Below are 20,373 nucleotides of genomic sequence, written 5' to 3'. Positions count from 1 at the left end.
GGTCTGAGCAGATTATTTTTTGCGATTGCAAACGTAATAAAATGGTGGTCCGATAGTCCAGGATTATGAGGAAAAACATTAAGATCCACAACATTTATTCCATGGGACAAAACTAGGTCCAGAGTATGACTGTGACAGTGAGTAGGTCCAGAGACAAGTTGGACAGAACCCACTGAGTTGATGATGTCTCCGAAAGCCTTTTGGAGTGGGTCTGTGGACTTTTCCATGTGAATATTAAAATCACCAAAAATGTGAATATTATCTGCTATGACTACAAGGTCCGATAGGAATTCAGGGAACTCAGTGAGGAACGCTGTATATGGCCCAGGAGGCCTGTAAACAGTAGCTATAAAAAGTGATTGAGTAGGCTGCATAGATTTCATGACTAGAAGCTCAAAAGATGAAAACAGCTCCTGGTCACCCACATCATAGTTTCGCTCCACCGGGCTGAACATCGAAAAGACGGCACAGGGGCGGAGCTTTGTTGGCGTACCCTCCTATCCCAGCCTCGGACGGATCCACCTCTACTATGAACACCAAAGAGGGATCCGGATGAGCCAGCACGGGAGCCGAGGTAAACAGAGCCTTCAGGTGACCAAAAGCCCTGTCCGCCCTTAAACCTCTGGTAGTAGTTGGCAAACCCTAAGAACCGCTGCACCTCCTTTACCGTGGTTGGAGTCGGCCAATTACTCACGGCTGAAATGCGGTCATTTTTCATCTCCACCACTGACTCTGACAGGCCCTAGGAAGGAGACTGATTGTTGGTAGAACAGACATTTCTCAGCCTTGATGTACAGGTCATGCTCCAACAGTCGACCAAGCACCTTGCGCACCAGGGACACATGTTCGGCGCGTGTAGTGGAGTAAATCAGAATGTCATCTATATACACCACTACACCCTGCCTGTGCAGGTCCCTGAAAATCTCATCAACAAAGGATTGGAAGACTGATGGAGCATTCATCAACCGTACGGCATGACGAGGTACTCATAGGGCCCAGAGGTGGTACTAAATGCCGTCTTCCACTTATCTCCCTCCCGGATACGCACCAGGTTGTAAGCGCTCCTGAGATCCAATTTGGTGAAGAAGCGCGCTCAGTGCATTGACTCTGTCACACTGGCTATGAGAGGCAGTGGGTAACTGTACTTCACCGTGATCTGATTTATACCTCTATAGTTAATACACGGTCGTAAACCTCCATCCTTCTTCACAAAAAAGAAACCAGAGGAGGCAGGTGAAGTGGAGGGCCGAATGTATACCTGTCCCAGAGAGTCGGAGACTGCGGCTATGTTTCCATAGCCGCAGTCTCCTCCTGTGACAGGGGATACAAGTGACTCCTGGGAAGTGCTGCGTCTACCAGGAGATTTATCGCACAATCCTCCCCGTCAATGGGGTGGTAATTGAGTCGCCTTCTTCTTACAGAGCCAAAGAGAGCCAAATCGGCATATTCAGGGGGGAAGTGCATGGCGGAGACCTGGTTTGGACTCTCCACCTTAGTGGCACCTAAGGAAACACCTACACAACTCCCTGAGCACTGACGTGACTATCCCTTGAGAGCTCTCTGTCGCCACGAAATAGTGGGGTCATGATAGGCCAACTAGGGAAGCCCCAACACCACAGGAAACACAGGAGAATCGATCAGAAAGAGACTAATTCTCTCCTCATGACCCTCCTGCGTTATCATACATAGTGGAGCTGTGACCTCCCTAATCAGCTCCGACCCTAAAGGATGACTATCTAAGGCATGTACAGGGAAGGGCACAACAACAGGAACAATAGGGATCCCTAAACTAAGTACAAATGAACGGTCAATTAAGTTCCCAGCTGCGCCTGAATCTACTAGCGCCTTATGCTGGGAATGCGGGGAAAACTCTGGATATTCTATACATACACACACGTGTGCAACAGGGAGCTCTGGGTGAGTCTGGTGCCTACTCACCTGGGATGATCCACCAGTGCCCTGCCTGCTGCCTCGACTCCCTGGGGAACCTCCCCAGCATCGACCAGCAGTGTGCCCTCTGCGGCCACATGTGGTGCAGGAAATTCCCCCCCCCCCTCCGGTCACCCTCAGAGCAGCACCTCCGACCTCCATAGGTGTAGGGTCGGAGGTGCTGCGGGATGGAATGGACGGGCCCCGATCCGGATGTCCGCGGGTGGCCAACAGGTTATCCAGCCGGATGGATAAATCCACCAGCTGGTGGAGGGTAAGGGCCAGCTCCTGACGAACGTCCTCACGTAGACTACATCGGTAATGGTCGATCAGGGCCCTTTCATTCCATCCCGCGCTGGCAGCCAGGGTCCTGAAGTCCAGTGCGCTCATAGTGGACCATAGGGGCCTTCTCTCCCCCATACAGCGTTGGCCCACTCAAGTGCTTTCCCCGACAAACAGGAGATGAGGGCGGACACGCTCTCGTGTCCCGAGGGAGCCGTCCGATCATATGCCCTCGGGAGCGAGAGCCGAATCCCACTGGGTTCAGGTGACGGAGGAGTGGACTGCGGCGTGGGTTGGGTGAAGTGGATGGGGGTGTGGGAAAACCCCCTTTCTCCCATCGCTCCATGGTGTGCAGCACGCGATCCATGGCTGTGCCAAGATTTTGGCGCATCGTCGAGTGCTGCTGGACCCGCTCCTCCACTGGTAAAGGAGGACTGGGTGTACCTGCTGACTCCACATCGTGGTGCGTGTTTCTGTCAAGTGTCAGTGTGCAGCAGGTAGGGCGGAGTCAGGCACAGGACACAGAACTGAGTAAAAACCTACCTTACTCGAAACAATCACAAACTAATTCCATACAGGGAATATTATTCCAGCTCGACACAAAAGAGCGACCACTTAACAAAGAACAAACATGCACAAAACCATGTGGGAACCAGAGGGTTAAATAGGGAATAAATTATAACATCATGGAAACCAGGTGTGTACAATCAAGACAAAACAAATGGAAAAAGAAACGTAGATCGGTGGCGGCTAGAAAGCCGGTGACGTCATCCACAGAATGCAGCCTGAACAAGGAGAGGCACCAACTTCGGCGGAAGTCGTGACATAAAACATGTTTTTGTTCAACCAACACTTGGACAGAAAAGTTGAGTAAACCAAAAAAGCCTGTGGAAGAAGTTACTTAATAATAATGAGATGAAACAACAACCAAACATTTTTTACAGTGTACTTTATGTTTGACTACTGGTCATATCTCGATTTCCCACTGATATAACAATTTTGTATTTATGTCATTGTAGCCCAGGCAGTTAAAATGAGAGTGTCGAGACCCAGGTGAACATGTAGAAGAGAGAATGAAGTATAAAAACAGTAATAGTTTCCTGTTGTTGTACTGGGTATTCTTGCTTGATACTGAAGAATAAGGTGTTATGAATAACCCCCATAATGTTTTTACATATTAAAATGACTGCAGATCCGAGTTATTCTATAACAAGTGCAGGAAATTAAGCAGTAGAACATTTTAGGTGCTGGTTCTAACCTCCTGTGAGCTCTTGCCCAAGTCAAGCACTGACATTTATATCTCAAAATCAATTATGTCATCACTAAAGAAAAACCTAAAGACCCAGGTGGACATGCTGAAGATAGAGAATGAAGGAGCAATTTTCTAAATAAAGTCATTCTTTCCCTTTATGAGGTAATGAATTATTCATAATGAATAATTTAACCAAATGCAGATGTTAAAATGTTGCTAATTAGAATGGCTAGCTTGTGTTGATTATGTAAAAAAAAAAAATCTGCATAGTAATGATATGCTGATAATTACGAGTGCTTTATGAGTGACTACACATGCCCAATGGAATATCCCCTATATGTACTGCCCAGGCTTTCAGCATTTAAAAAACGAAAAAAAGAGAGCTAACATCAATGTTTAATTTGTGTCTCACAGTCAGGAAGGTGGAATTCTCAGCTTCACTGCTTGCATCAGGAGAAGGAAACACATGACCCTACGATGCTGAAACTTCACAAACATCAGCAATGCCTATAATTCAAACACAGGTCAAGAAAACTGGTCAAAAGACAAGTAAATGCCAACTATTAGATCTTCAAGCCATTGATCACTTTATGCAAACAATCTGTTTTTGATCTGCAGATGAGAAACTCAGTCTCTTACACAGGCATATCAAAACGTAATGCAAAGTGTTACTCAACTTTCAACATGTTATAAAACTATTCATGAACGTTCCCCTCATATGTCTGCTGCTGGAGGTGGGAGATGTGATCTTCATACGATATTTGACGATGTAAACCACCACAGCACCATCACTGGCCACCTGCTGTTCACCAGGTGAAAATGAAAAGATTGTTTAAAGATCCCACTTCATTTTGAACTGTGCATATGATAAAGAGATGATAAAGGAGCACATTGTAAAGACAAGATGGCAGAGGGGTTTAGGTATATATCCCCAGCTAAATCTGCATTGATGAAGCCATGTCTGCATATAGCTCTACGGTATCTCTGGTCATGTGTGTCAGAGGCAGTCTGGAGCAACAGCTCTGCTCTGTATGGTCAGTCATTAGGAAGTCATTCAGGATAAGGTGGTATAGTCTGTTTTTCAAAAGTTATGTGGATTTTGCCTATCAGTTAGGATTAAATGCATATAAATAGAATTAGTGGAATGGGGACTCCTGTTCTATTCATTCTAATTATATTAAATTAATACAATCAGATAGGCGAAATCCAGAAAGATATATTTTGAAAAACTGGGCCCAGAGATGTGTTGGCACAGCAGATGAATCACTTATTCTAACATAATGTCTTTATTACCTCAACATTGATAAACATATTATAATGTCTCTTTGTTTCTCATGTGTATCACTGACTGAACTCTGCATGTGATTCTGAGTCCTAATCTTCATAGCTAAGTATTAATACACTGTGCGTTCCAAGAGTCAAATGATATGCCACTATTTCCTTTTTCTCTCTGCTTCCTTAATAAAACAATGGATCAGGACAAGTTGTAAATTTCACAGACAAACAACCTGTCAGCCAATCAATTATGCAATTTGTATAATTTTAACATTCATTAACAGTCATTTGTTGTTGAAGAGAAAAACCAAGAAAATGTCAATCCTTGTAAAAAAGGAAGAATAATGTTTGCTTCTGCCCCTGTCTCAACTGAATCTATGCATCAAGTACTTCATAGACATGGAAACAACTGCTTTATTTAATTCAATCAATTTAATTGAAAACGTTTAATTTTCAATCAATTTAAATGTACTTTGTTTAGGCTATCATATCATACTATAGTGTGAGGATTATTACCTGATGTGTTGTTTTGGCACAACTGACATCAAATCATTAAACCAGTTGAGGATCACCTCTCACTTTCTCATGTAACCCTACTTCCGCCAGATGACACATCGTTTGTCAAATGAAGTAAGAAATAATAGCGCCATCCGGCGGCACTGGTGATTTTTTTTCTCACGTTTTGCACTGTACAGTTCACTCAGAGATAGCCCTCTCTAGTTCAAGGTAGAGTGGATAATACCGGATATTTATAAGGCCCGAGGGGCAGTGGTATATTGCCAATATAGCACGGCTAAGGGCTGTTCTTATCAACGATGCAATGCGGAGTGCCTGGATACAGCCATTAGCCGTGGTATATGGGTCATATACTACAAACCCCAGAGGTGCCTTATTGCTATTATAAACTGGTTACAAACGTAATTAAAACAGTACAAATATTTGTTTGTCATACCTATGGTATACGGTCTGATATACCACGGCTTTCAGCCAATCAGCATTTGGGCTCAAACCACTCAGTTTTTATTACTAGGGTCCGTGTTACATTTCCCTCCACCTTGGTTGTGGTCAGGTGGGGAGATGATCATCTGATCCTGGATCTGGGTCTAGAAGCATCCTGTCTGGAGCCTATGGTTCTTTTTTATTTGTCGTTATTTTTGTTATGCATTTTTTAAATGTTTTTATTTGTTATTAAACAACAAATATAATAAAAAATATGCAAACATATTTTACAAAACATCCTCGTTCACGTACCCGACCGTGTTCCGTTTATGTATACGTGACGTATACATAAACGTACGTGAACGAGGATGTTTTGTAAAAGATGTTTGCATATTTTTTATTATATTTGTTGTTTAATAACAAATAAAAACATTTAAAAAATACATAACAAAAATAACGAAAAATAAATAAATAATAAATAATCTGATCTGTCAGATTCAAGATGGCTGCTGGGGACTACAGCGGTAGGCCTCCCTCCTTACATTTCTCCTGCCCAGGGCCTTTGGGAAATGGCCAGCCCAGCAACAGTGGTTATTCAATGCCTACGTCCAACGGTGGGCCCACTGGTGCGACCGGAGGGGTTCAGGGGCCTGCAAGGCGCCCCAACCCGCAGTCGGGGCCTGGCGGAGGCGAAAGCGCCGGTGTTGCAGCTGGAACTCAACCGACTGTGCAAAACTCGATTCAGCAAGCGTCAGCTCAAAGCGCTGCGGCAAGGGGGGCCTCCGGAGCACCGGCTGCGAGTGTACCAGGAACCCATTCCTCACTGTCGTCAGCACCACCGGCCGCTGATGTTTTGGTTTACCGGGAGCCCGTGTACAACTGGCAGGCGACGAAAAGCACCGTAAAGGAACGGTTTGCTTTCCTGTTTAATAACGAGGTTCTGAGTGACGTTCATTTTCTGGTGGGGAAAGGTATGGGAGTGCAACGAATACCCGCACACAGGTAAGCACGAACGTTGCATTTCCTTATTACTATAGTTTGTCTACAAAGGATGGTTAGTAGAAGAAAGTAAAGAAAATCGTCTAATTGACATGTTTATTAATCCAAGCGAGTTTAATACATCATGTTAGTGGTGAAAAGCATTGTTTTGATTTGATGATGGCTTTGGTTTTGGTTAGATTCGTTCTCGCTGTGGGCAGCGCAGTCTTCGATGCCATGTTCAACGGGGGTATGGCGACCACCTCAACGGAAATCGATTTGCCAGATGTCGAACCTGCAGCCTTTCTGGCATTACTGAAGTAAGAAGTACTTCCTGGTTTAGAGACGTTACAATCATAATAGCGCAAATGGTCCCATCCAAGGTATTGGACAGTTTTGGCCAGAACCCAGGTTATCGGTTCCACCAAAGACTGTTAAAGCCAATTAATGCTTAATCTGACAATGTGGTCTGAGGGTGTGATGCAATTGCTAAGCCTCTGGAGGCATGCAGACGCCAACTCAAACTCTCCATATAGCCCCATATTGACATGATTGGTTGATGGTAGGTAGGGGCGGTACATCCTGTATTAACACACTCGCTTCCTTGACAACTTCCTTCACAATAGCTCTGCTCTGCTAAGCGCAAGAAGTATGAAAGCCCTGACGTCTGTGTTGGCTGAATCACAGTAAATGTTGCATGGCCACTTCAGATGGTGGATTGACCACGCAGGGCCTTTAATGCTTCCAACACACCGACAGCAGCGTTGCGTAAAATTGTACGCAGCATCATCTGGAAATGTATGCAACAAAAGTTCAACATTCACCTTCTGCTACCATTTCTGTCAAACCGTCTACAGTTTGACACATATGTTCGATGAATCTACACCAAACGCACTGCAACTGCCTCTGCTACGCAATGCAAACGCAGCGTTTTCATTGGAAATGAATGTAATTGTGGTGTACCAAAATGCAATGATGCTGTTGGTGTGTTCAAAGCGTATGTCCTCTAAAGGCCACATGTCCGCATGGTGACATTTTTTTTTCTCAAGGCCAGCTGAAGTTCGGGTGCCGAAGTATACGCCCCTTCGTCTGTGATTGGTTAATGGTCAGAATTCTTTAATAAAGTCTTTGTTGTTCAACAAGAGACGAGTCGTTATAATGAACCTTTTCCCCCCATTGAGAAATACTGCACCAAACATTCTAACTAGATGTAAAATTGTGAGTCTAAGATCTCCTCTGCAAAAACGTCTAATTAATTACAGATTTATTGCGTTAGATTAATTCAGACTGTTTTGAGGAAGTGTATACTATCTATGGTGTCTCAAAATGGACAAACGGTACTATTGCTGCCTTTCTCTCATTTCTTAAACGAAGGTCTTTTTAAGGGAGTATATGCACACTCTTTCGCCTAGCCGACTTCCGCCAGCCGAACTGAAGCATGACACGCATACGCACACACAGGCTAGCACGCACTCTACACACACATGCTAGCACACGCACTCTACACACACAGGCTAGCACACGCACTCTACACACACAGGCTAGCACACGCACTCTACACACACGTACATTGTAATATTGTTGTATGGTGGTATTATACATTCTGTATTGTAGATATGTAGTGGTGTTATATGATTTAATGTTTTGTTTTATGTGTGATGTGTCGTAATGTGTATGTACCCCAGGATCCCTAGTAAATACAACATAAGATTAAAGGTCCCCTGCTATCAGTAATCTAATCTTGTCCCCTCCAGGTTCCTGTACTCTGATGAGGTCCAAATAGGGCCTGAGACGGTGATGACCACTCTGTACACGGCTAAGAAGTATGCAGTGCCAGCCTTGGAGGCCCACTGTGTGGAATTCCTCAAGAAGAACCTGCGGGCAGACAATGCCTTCATGCTGCTCACTCAGGTCAGCTACTATTGTACTGTCTATCTGGGATGCATTCTCTAAACAAGTCAACCAGTGATTGATTGGGTGGCCTGACCCAGTATCAAAATAACTCTGGTACAGTTTGTCTGAACATCTCAAATCAATAGGTCAGTCCCAAAACAGGAGTTGCAAAGGTTCTTGGTCAGTTCATGTTAAGTAAACTACTGTTTACTGTGGGTCTGATCGATGTGTGTGTTTCAGGCTCGACTTTTCGATGAGCCCCAGCTTGCCAGCTTGTGTCTAGAGAACATCGACAAGAATACCGGAGATGCGCTTGCAGCTGAGGGTTTCACTGACATAGATCTGGGTATTGTAGTTCACTTTGGGTTTTGTAGTTCACTCTACATATGGTAATGCATTCTTGAAATGCGCATGGCAATGTTTGTGTCTCATGACGACTGCTCCCTCCCTCCTCTCCTTTTCACTCTTTCCCCTTCTATGTCTTCCGTTCCTTCCCTCTCTTCTTCCTCTCTGTCTTCTCTCTTTCCCTCTCTTGTCTACTCCCTCCACCTTTCTACCCTCTCTCAGATACTTTAGTGGCTGTGCTGGAGCGGGACACTCTGGGGGTGAGGGAGGTGCGTTTATTTGTTGCGGCGGTACGCTGGTCAGAGGCAGAGGCCCACCGGCAGCAGCTACAGCCCACCCCAGAGAACAAACGCAGGGTCCTGGCCAAGGCCCTCGCCCTCATCCGCTTCCCACTCATGACTATCGAGGAGTTTGCCGCAGGTAGCGCACACACACACACAGTGACAGTCAGTCATTTTTGCACACTGTATGTCTCTCTCACGATCTCAGTCTCCCTCACTCTGACATGTCTTCGTATCCCTGCTGTGTCTCCACCCAGGACCGGCCCAGTCCAGTATCCTGACAGACAGTGAGGTGGTGAGTCTGTTCCTTCACTTCACGGTGAACCCAAAGCCCCGCGTAGAGTTCATCGACCGGCCTCGCTGCTGCCTACGGGGGAAGGAGTGCAGCATCACACGCTTCGGACAGGTGGAGAGCCGCTGGGGCTACAGTGGGACCAGTGACCGTATACGGTGAGAACACGCACAGATCAAATTAACCGGTGTGTGTATGTGATAGGTAATCTCAGAAATATTTCCTGAGGACATAATCTATCCCTCTTATCCCCTCCTCCTCTTCTCCTCTCCTGTTTTAATATTCTTCTCCTCTCCTGTTTTAATATTCCTCCTCTTCTTCTCCTCTCAGGTTTTCAGTGAACAGGAGGATCTTCGTGGTGGGCTTTGGCCTCTACGGCTCCATACACGGCCCCACAGACTACCAAGTCAACATCCAGGCACTGCCCACCTTAACTAACCAAATCAGTCAATCAATCATATTTGATTTATATAGACAGAATACATTGGAACAAAGACTCCCTTCCCTCTCTGGTATTTGTCTCTCCTAAATCATTGATGACAATATATACGTACGTTCCTGTGGATAGATATATATTAGCAGTGTGTTGGTGTAGAATGTGTGACCATTGCGTCCCAAGTGGCACCCTAATCCCATTATAGTGCACAACTTTTGATCAGGGCCAATGGGGCTCTGGTCCATTATAATGGGAATATGGGACCAGGGAGATTGTTTCTGTAACGTTTCCCTCTCTCATCCCAGATCATTCACACAGATAGTAACACAGTGCTGGGTCAGAACGACACAGGCTTCAGCTGTGATGGCTCATCCAACACCTTCAGAGTCATGTTCAAGGAGCCGGTGGAGATCCTACCCAACGTCAACTACACAGCCTGCGCCACACTCAAGGTACAGGCTTACTGTACATGTTTTGATTGGTGTGGTCCTGTTCTGGCTGTGTAACCAGTGATTCCCTCTTCAATCTTTCTCAGGGTCCTGACTCTCACTATGGGACCAAGGGAATGCGCAAGGTGACTCACGAGTCGTCCTCCACTGGCATCAAGACATGCTTCACCTTCTGCTACGCTGCGGGCAACAACAACGGCACCTCAGTAGAAGACGGACAGATCCCCGAAGTCATCTTCTACACCTAGTCCTCACGACCTCAGGGTCACTGGACTGCTGAGACTCTAGCCCTGTTTGAATATGTAACAAATGACCATCTACCACCTGTGGCCCTTAATCTGATTGTGGAAGCCACACACACCTAGTTCTGCCAGTGGTGGAGGCATCAATAATTGGAGCATGGTTTTATTTCTCTCAACTCCCACTGACCATGGAGGGGTGTCAGCTTGTTTTACTTTGACAACCGTTTTGTCTGCTGAGAGAACTGGTCAGAACTATTGACTAACTTGGGAAAGCTTGACATGTATTTACAGAACCACCCCTTGTATGGTATGTCTGTAGCTAAAAGCATGTGGGAGTGAGATGCATCCAGCTACAATGTATATATGAACATACTGTTACACTACCAATTAGGATCCATCTGCTTGATCAGTGACCCGCATGTGACACTAACAAATGGGACATTTCTTTAACCATCAGGTCTCCATATTCAAAATGTGGACAATGCTGCAGGATGTTCAGCTCACTGTCGGGTGTGGAATTGTATTCCTTCCTAATATTTGCTCCAAGATTGTTAAAGTACAAGGTTTAAAATGAGGATAAGACTTCTCTAAACTGTTATTAAAATGTCTGCTCTTGAACAGGGCAGTCTAAGTCGAGACTGATATTCACCATTGCAAGATGTTGTGGGCAATTAACAAGTTCATCTTGAGATGGGCTTAAATGTTCTGGTCCTTGGAAAACAGCCCCATCGAAGAGCCACCATGGGTATTAGGTACTTCATGGTAAAAGCATCTTTATTTTGCAGTGTAAATAATTATGGACCAGTCATTTTAATGTACTGAAGCATTACAGCTTCCGCCTGAGTAGGACATGCAGACCCCGCGAAGAAGAAACTCATTTAAAGGCAATCACACTGAATTGATAGTGTGTAGAACACCGCTGGTCTTGGATGTATACAGGGAACTTTACAGAAATAGTTACTGGCACATTAATGAACATGTGTCAAGGTAAGGATTGTATAAAATAGACCTTCAGTTCAACCAAAATTGTACCATTTATATACTAACAATCCTCTGGCTGTCCTCATCAACCCATAATCACTAGTTAGCAGTTCCTTAATTTCAAACCATTCAAAAGCCAATAAAGACATCCACGCCATGTACAATTTCTATTCATCTTTATTATTGACATTTTCCATCCTTGGATTCATGTCACCAGGGTTCCATTTAGGCAAGCGCTACTGCGCACAGTGCACTGTACAGTCCCATCCCTCACTCGTACAATGGAGGAATAGAAGGGGGGGAAAAAGGTCAGAGAACCACTAACTTCCAAACCAAGCCCTAGTCCCTTCCCCTGGGCACTGTGTACATCTGAAAGGGTCGGATAGGTATACCATAAGCAATATGCCAATAGCGTCACGTTACCCTCCGATAGGCTAGGTGAAATCTTCCACATATTGCGTATGCCTACCCAATCATTATCAATCTACACAAGTGGGGTGGGGTTGTAGTGGCTAGGGGGAACCAGGACAACATTTACAATTTGTCCAGGTAGTTGTCCAAGGCCGGGATGCCCTCTTTCAGCCCCTTGCGTTTCCTGGTCTCGGCCACCACAATGGCAGTCTTGGTGGTGGGGTCCTGGGGATCTCCCTGGAGGATCTGCCAGTGGTCAAACACACACTGGGGGAAGGCCTGGCCGCCCGTGTTGGAGCGCAAGTCAGCGGTGAACCCTGGGGGCGGGGGACAGGGAACAGGACAGTTAAGAATGGCAGAAAGACCTCAAATATTATCTGACATAACCTATCAGATAATAATAACTTCTGCACGATTGAATTTCAGTCCATTTGAAATGTACACGGAAACGCCAATTCTTTTAACGCGTGTCCCTGGTAAGCGCCAGATTGAGTTAACACTCACCAAATGACTCGTTGACAGGCAGGTAGGCCTTGACGATGAACATGGGTGTGCCCATCACCTGGGACTCCTCGAACACATGGCCTCGCTTCCTGTTCAGCACGCCGTAGATCCCACCCACTACCTGCTCTGGGCACTGCAGAGGCCGGAAACGCATTATTCAGAAAAATCAGTTGATCAAATAGACCCCTTTAGACTAGCATACAAATCAATGTAAGAAAACAGTGAGGTTAATGGCAAAGTAGTTACACACCTGGATCTCCACTAGGTAGACCGGCTCCATGAGTCGTGGCTGGGCGGTGAGCTGGCAGGCATACAGCACTCTGCGGGCTGTGGGGATGATCTGTCCACCACCGCGGTGAATTGCGTCTGTGTGCAGGGTCACGTCGTGGATGTCGAAGCGGACTGCACGCATGTTTTCCTCGCACAACACACCCTGTAGGAGGGTGGAAGGAACTGCATGTCACAACTCGGGACAAAACTGACAAAGTATACTTGGTACCTGCAGCATGGCCTACAGTGGAGATTCTAACCTAATTACACACAAACTGAAGACATTAATGTAGATTTAAACTACAATGCTTTGATGAGCCTTTGCAAGGAAAATGATTCATGATGCAGCAGTTGGTCATTAAGCGCAACGCAAACCCACCTCCTTGACAGCCCACTGGAAGCCCGCCACAACGCTGTCCTTGATCTCGTTCAGGTACTGGACTCCCTTGGTCACGTCCATCAGCAGGTTGGGTCCAGTACCGTCGGGGCCGAAGCACCAGATCTTACGGGCCTCTGACACGTCCCACTCGTACTTGTCAGCCAGGAAACGGGCGCGGATTTTCAGCTCCTGTCGGGGGCTGACGTCCCCCTTCTCGATGTCCTCGGCCAGGCCGTCGGGGAAGGGTTTAGCCCGCATGTACAGACGGTTGTGCTTGTTAGGGGACTTGGACAGACACATCACTTCAGACTCCTCAGACACAGTCTCCCTGTAGGACACCACTGGATCAGATTTCTGTAAGGGTGAGGAGTTGTGACTCAGGTTAGGACAGCAAGGTAGTCCACAGATATCTCCACGACTGTAGTCTTGGGAAAGCAACAGAGCAAAGACACGTAGATTCTGTCAGTGGAACACAAAATCACCTCCGTAGTTCACCATTGCTTTCTCAAAGTACATTACAGTCTCCTCCTTGAGTACAATCTTGTTCCCTATGCCTCCCCCTCCCTCACCTTCAGGGGAATGCCGGCGTGGTCCTCCTCCAGATCCTTGAGACAGATCTCCAGATGAAGCTCTCCGGCCCCGGCGATGATGTGCTCGCCAGACTCCTCGATGATACACTGCACCATGGGGTCAGACTTGGCCAGACGCTTCAGTCCCTCCACCAGCTTGGGCAGGTCAGCAGGGTTCTTGGCCTCCACAGCCACCCTCACCACAGGGCTGACACTGAACTTCATCACACGCATGTTGTGGGCCTGTTGGACAAACATATACGACGTAAGAAATATGCATCCATTGTCTGTTCAAAATGGCAACCCATTCCCTAGATCGTGCACTACTTTTGACCAGAGCGCTCCAGTCATGTCAAAGCCATCTTGAGTTTTGCTATAGTGAAAAATGAGCTGTACAACCCACCTGTTCAAATGTGGTGATGGTCCCAGTCTTAATCAGATACTGGTCAACTCCAACCAGACCAACAATGTTCCCACATGGTACATCCTCAATGGGCTCCACGTAACGCCCCATCATCAGAATGGTCCTACAGTGGTAGAAAGAGACAAATGGGAGATGGATGAAGAGGGGTTAGAGAATACGCAACGCATTTAAAAAAGTTTTGAAGTCAAACGCATCTGCTGCGCTAAAACACACCTCTGGATGGGCTTGACGTAGAGATCTTCCTTCTTCCCCGGGGTGAAGTTTGGTCCCATGATGCGCACCTTCAAGCCGGTGGACACACAGCCAGAGAACACACGGCCAAAGGCATAGAAGCGACCCTTATCTGTGGTGGGCACCATCTTAGATATGTACATCATCAGGGGAGCCTTGGGGTCGCAGTTCTTGATACCTGAGAAGATGTTCAATCAGGATTATGATACCAGACTTCATATCAACTAGGCAATGTGATGTCTAATCCTTTGCTAGTTGACATGGACAGTTACTTTATTTTGGATGTTGTGTGAGACGTCAAAGCGCCAAGTGTGTCTTGGTGTGTAAACTGTGGGCTGGCTGAAGTTAAGCGCCCTCACCCATGGCGGCCTCGTCGTCTCCTGGTCCCTCGTAGAGCAGCTCACAGCGATACTTCTGGGCGGTGACAGGGGAGGGCAGGTGGATGGTGATCATCTGGAGCAGCGCTTCTCCGGCCGGGAGCCAGCGACGCATCACCGCCTTCAACAGGGGCTTGCCCTCCTTCTCCTTATCCTCAGAGTCCAGCTTGATGTCCAGCTTCTCTATCAGCTTGGCTGTCTCATCCTTCTTGAAGTTCATGATGGCATCAAATACCTGGAGGGAGGAAGGGAGAAGTTGCTTACCATAAAAATACGTACATTTTATTGGTCAATGACTTACATATAATCAATTAATGTTAAGCAATTTAACTAGTAAAATAAAAAATAATTGATCAACAGTTGGGGGGGAAGGTCACCTTGAAGATAGGGTCCAGGACCAGCTGAGAGAAGGTACGGGGCAGCTTCTTACCGTCAGGGCCAAGGTTAGACTTACTGAACTTCCCAGTGGCTGGGTCAAAAAACCTACCAGGTGAACATCACACATGTTTAACATTCACATTGACAGTTGTCATCTAGTAGACGCTCTTACAGAGAGCGGTGCACATTTCAAAAGTGCATTCAACCCAAGTTGCAACCAGGGTAGAGGTCCATTCCAATTGAAATTAATTTAGTCATTTGAATTTAACACATGGAATAACTTGAAATAAATAACTGATCCTTCTCAGGTTTGAGAAAATACCCACCCTTTCAATAATTAAACCTTTCATTTTAGTTTACTTCCTGAATTGACTGACTCATTCGAATGGACCTAGACCCCATTTGCAAACATAACCTTTTGGTAAAACTGTCTTCAAAATTAGCTGCCATCTGCAAAACCAGTGCTATTAAGAGTCAAGGAAAAAAGACAAGTGCAACAGTTAACTTCATGTCACTACGACAGCCAGGAACTCGCAAGCATTTACATATAGGTTACAATCAGCCGTGACACGTAAACAGCAAGAAACAGGAATTATTTGCAACACGTCAGATTGTTTGCCAGCATAAGAGAAGAGTGCGCACCTGCAATTTAGGCTCCCAAATGGGTTTACTTTGTCTTCAACCCTTTGGTCTTCCTCAGGTCTCCATACAGAGAAAAACACTGTACATATGGGGCTGCCCGTGTCACGCCACATACCTGCAATCACTTTTCAATATTTCCACGCCCTCACCTGTGCACGTGTGATTGAGAAAGCGAGAGAGAACAGGCACACTTAATTTAATTTGTCCGAAGTGCCGGGGTAGGTGGAGTTGTCCCTTGGAACCATTTCATTGGTCCTAAGGTACAAGCACCGCGTAACCAGCACAACGGGTGTTTTTTTAAATCAAGTGCGCCCAGAGGGAGAGAGAGAGAAAGTGCATTCCAGATACATTTAGTGCAGCTCTGTGGAAATAGTTACTAATTCACATTGTTGTGGTTCATGAGATGCTACACTTCTCCAGACAGAATATTTATCTATCTATAGATATCTGACAATCTGCACAGAGAACGTATATCTGGAACACACCCAGAGTAAGTGTCTACCTGTAATTTCAACATAGAGTCTCACTTGTGGGCGCATCTTTCGGTCTGTCCATCTAAACGCTCATCTTGTTCCAGTACTGTCCGGATGAATATTCATCATGTCCTCACATCTTCTTACAGAATTTTTCTATGTACAGTAGTAGGTCATCATATACAGTGGGTGTGCATGTACCTCTCTCCCCACAGCTTCTTCATCATGTCCTCCACCTTCTTACACCTCTCTGCTGATCCCAGCTGGGTGTCTTTGCCAGCAGAAAACTTTGTCACGTACATCTCAGCAAATTGCTTTAGAGTGAAGGCCCAGCCGTGGAGGCCGGACCCAAACCCCACGGTACCAATCACAGGGTCAATCTGAGGGAAGACAATAGGGCCAGGTCATTGTCTGTTATGTCAAACATGTTTCCCTACGAGGAGAGTTTAGGGGACTAGTCCCATTTACACCTGTAAGTTTAACTGGACATGGGTTTCTCCATTGCGGTGTAACAAGCATGTTAGACGTCCATTTAAACCACAGAACTTTTGACACAACCCGTGCCGGTCTCACCATGATGGCACCCATTGGTCCCGCTTCATCCTCTCCGTAGGTGGCGATGATGACGTTGACGTTCTCCACGATGCGCTGGAAGGTCTGGAACAGGTCCTCAGGCTCCAGCTGCAGCTCCAGCAGGGCCCGATCCATCTTGTTCATCATCAGCACCGGCTTGATGCGCTCAGCAATGGCCTGCCTCAACACAGTCTCTGTCTGCACACACACACCTGACCATGGGAGAACGAGAAGCTGTTAGATGAACAAGTTAACTTAGGGGTTACGAGCATTGGGCAAGTAACAGATTGCTGTTCGAATCCCGAGGCAGACTCAGCGAAAAATCTGCTGACATATCCCCGAGCAAGGTACTCAACCATAATTGCTCCTGTAAGTCCTTCTGAATAAGAGCATACGCTAAATGACTAAAATTAACATGACAATCAAGAGTGGGAGAGGCGACTGGGACAAAGAAACAGCAAGAGACCGAAGTACAGAAACAAGACCGTGAGTACCTGAGACGCAGTCGACCACCACCAGTGCGCCGTCAGTGACCCTAAGGGCGGCTGTGACCTCAGAGGAGAAGTCCACATGGCCCGGTGAGTCAATCAGGTTGATGAGGAAGCCAAGCCCATCCTTGGACTGCTTGATGAAAGCCATGTCGTTTTCCCCCAGCTCGTAGTACATCGAGATGGCCCTGAGAGGAGCAAGGGAGGGTAGAGAACAGGTGAATTATATATTTTAATGTGGTGGTTTGTCTGAAACCAAGCATCCCAGTCAGCTGTGAGATGCAGACAGGGATAGTAAAAAACTATCACTTTTTGGTTACACGAGGCCATGTGTAATGTCATCTTTAATGCCTCCACTATTATTCTACAATGTAGTAAAACAAAGAAAAAACCCTAAGTAGGTGTCCCAACTTTTGACTGGTACTGTAGTTCATCTGAATAGTACATGTACAGCAATAGGACAGGCCTGGAATGGAATACCATATATACCCATGAAGTGGGTAAACCAGTACGTTAACATTATGAAAGTGATCAGTGTTTCATGACTATGTACACAGGGCAGCAGACTAATGAACGTGACAACCGATCATACAGCGATGGGAGTCAATAGATCACATGGAGGGGCAGCGCTCACTCTTCAAGTAAAATATATACATTTACTTTGTTCTTTTACATTTATTCCGGGGAAGGCCAACAATTTTAACTTCAAGAGCTTCACCCCCCAAGCAACACATACTCGAGATTCAAACAGGCACTCCTGGGTTGTATTCACTCACAATTAAATGGAGGCAACCAGACTGACATAGGGACTACCAAAGCTTTTCCAATAAGAAAGCTGTTTTTTTTTGTTGTAAAACATTAAGCACCAGAAGGAACACGACCCCTGTACTACTTACGTGGACTTGATGGTAATACAGCGCTCCTGCTCGTCTTTGCGAGTGTCTGTGAAGCGTGTCTCTCCGGCTCGGGACCCCGCGATGATCCCGGCTTTAGACACCAGGGAGTCGGTCAGCGTGGACTTGCCATGGTCCACGTGAGCGATCACAGACATGTTACGGATGTTGGATTTCTTGTCCATGATGGCACGGATCTGGTCCACTGTAAAGTTCACCTGAGACAAAGATCCACATAATCAGAAAATGGTAAAAGAGAATGTTCCCAGTCTTGATAACTAAAATTAAATTTGGGGGCTTACCCTAACTCCCACTTAAGTCTCCCATTAACATCAGTGCACAACTAAGTGCAAAATCAAATCGATTCACTTTATATGTACGTGATTAAATGCATTTGACATTTCTTAACAGCAGCAACCCTGGTCAAACCCCTAAGAGCAATGAAAGGCAACAGAAAGAAATGAGCTATGATGGACTGACTGTCCTATAGAAACACACGTCTTTGATAACCCCATCTAGCTAGAGGAGAAAGGGATACAATGCATTGATGACCTAGCTCTTTTATAAGGGACATCAGAAAAGGGATGCTGATTTTTGCATTAGGCCTAGTCTTCTGTTCAAATGGGGTGAGGTAATATGTTATCCATCTTGGCTGGTGACATGACAGTAGCCTGCAGTAGTCTGACTGGAATTCAACAAATAGCCAATTTAAAAAGGGAGGGACCACCAGCAGCCGATATGCCACTTATTTGACCAATAAAGAATAATCTGTTTTTAAATCTAGCTCTATTGGCAGCTGGCTCGATGACTCATGTATTCGTGGCAGTCCTATTCTGTTGATAAAGGCGAAGAGATGATCCTTGACTTGAACGAGTCAGCGTTGGCGCATATGCCGCCCTAGACCCGAGTAGAGGCCTTTATGATATAAACGGTGACGCACGCTACTTGGGAACTGCCCATTTTGCACAACTGCATCACGCTGTACTTGCTGGCCTACATCTGAGCAATCCGACACATAACGACCTAACTAGAAGTCACGCCACCTTAGACCCAATAACTGACGTTTTACTGCCAGCTGGCCAATGTATACAACCAAATTGCGCGTTAGCCATCTAACGTTACACTAGAATTGACATATGGGCCAGTTTGCTACCATTACCAACGGTTTTGAATATCGATTTTGCCAATGACCCTTGTCAAACAGTGACTAGCTATAACGTTTGTGGTCAAAAACAAAGTATTACCCACAAAAAAAATTATAGCGGGTGATACCTAGAGCAGCGTTTCCCAAACTCGGTCGTCGACATCGGGACCCGAAGGTGTGTGTGTCTTGGTTTTTGCCCTAACACTATACAACTGATTAAAATGTAAAAACGCTTGACGGTTAGGTAGTCTGCGGTTCTAGTACCATCTCGCAAAACCCAAAACGTGCACCCCTTAGGGTCCCGATGACTGATTTTTGGAAACCCTGGCCTAGAGTTAACTGGGCGGGCCCAGTTATAAAACAGACTTGAAACCCCCAAAGATGGTTAGTTTGATAGTAAAAACCAACAGACGTCTGCGTAAATTCAAACAGCCACCATATTCCTTAAACGAAATTATAAGGAGAAAATTGGTACCTAAATGCATTAAAATCTCATATGGGGCTTAATTTAGCTATGTCCGCCGCGGTTTTCTAAACATCGTCATGCAGTTCAAACAGGGAGCATCCATCTTGGGTGCCCCGGAGGCTGCTTCACCCGGCCCGGTTCCTTTCAACTGGTCACCGGCAATGTGGAAGGAGGTCGCCAATTCTTTACCCATGGACAACACTGAACCTCCGGTCCACCGAATCATAACAAAACAATTCAAAATCAACTCACCATTTTGCCTGATGTTCGTAGATAAACTTTTGGTAAAATTAACACTGCGAATACACCGCCTTCCTCGTCCAAGGATAGGCAGGAAAGAGAACGCTTATGACACCTTACGCTGCTTTATATCACTTCACGTTCGGCTGCAATGTGGACTCAGGGGAAGACGTAACATAGTAAATTAAAATCTGGAAAAATCTTATAATTATTGTGAATATGTTATGTTTCGTATGATATGTATTAATCGATTTCGCATGATATGTTACGAATTGAGATTTGTACAATATGTTTGGAATTTCCCGAAACGTTTGATATGTTATGAACTCTAATTTGT

The 20,373-nt window shown here is 45.8% G+C and overlaps 2 protein-coding genes across 2 annotated transcripts; one reads left to right on the top strand and one right to left on the bottom strand.

Annotated features, from left to right (window-relative positions):
* Positions 1-6,153: 6,153 nt before the first annotated feature.
* LOC139387403 (BTB/POZ domain-containing protein 2) lies at positions 6,154-11,738 on the top strand. Its single transcript, XM_071133556.1, has 9 exons — positions 6,154-6,679; positions 6,856-6,975; positions 8,410-8,566; positions 8,789-8,894; positions 9,116-9,313; positions 9,432-9,624; positions 9,797-9,884; positions 10,208-10,354; positions 10,438-11,738. The coding sequence occupies exons 1-9, from the start codon at positions 6,180-6,182 to the stop codon at positions 10,597-10,599; spliced, it is 1,671 nt and encodes a 556-aa protein (XP_070989657.1). The 5' UTR covers positions 6,154-6,179; the 3' UTR covers positions 10,600-11,738.
* LOC139387402 (eukaryotic translation elongation factor 2b) lies at positions 11,734-20,195 on the bottom strand. Its single transcript, XM_071133555.1, has 14 exons — positions 20,049-20,195; positions 18,190-18,404; positions 17,300-17,481; positions 16,806-17,017; positions 16,434-16,612; positions 15,117-15,222; positions 14,722-14,974; positions 14,345-14,540; positions 14,111-14,234; positions 13,708-13,950; positions 13,139-13,492; positions 12,740-12,922; positions 12,490-12,622; positions 11,734-12,302 (listed from the first exon to the last, which is right to left on the bottom strand). The coding sequence occupies exons 1-14, from the start codon at positions 20,049-20,051 to the stop codon at positions 12,109-12,111; spliced, it is 2,577 nt and encodes an 858-aa protein (XP_070989656.1). The 5' UTR covers positions 20,052-20,195; the 3' UTR covers positions 11,734-12,108.
* Positions 20,196-20,373: the final 178 nt, after the last annotated feature.

Source organism: Oncorhynchus clarkii, chromosome 28 (genome assembly GCF_045791955.1).
Source record: "Oncorhynchus clarkii lewisi isolate Uvic-CL-2024 chromosome 28, UVic_Ocla_1.0, whole genome shotgun sequence".
NCBI lineage: Eukaryota > Metazoa > Chordata > Actinopteri > Salmoniformes > Salmonidae > Oncorhynchus > Oncorhynchus clarkii.
This window is presented reverse-complemented; position numbering and strand designations above follow the sequence as displayed.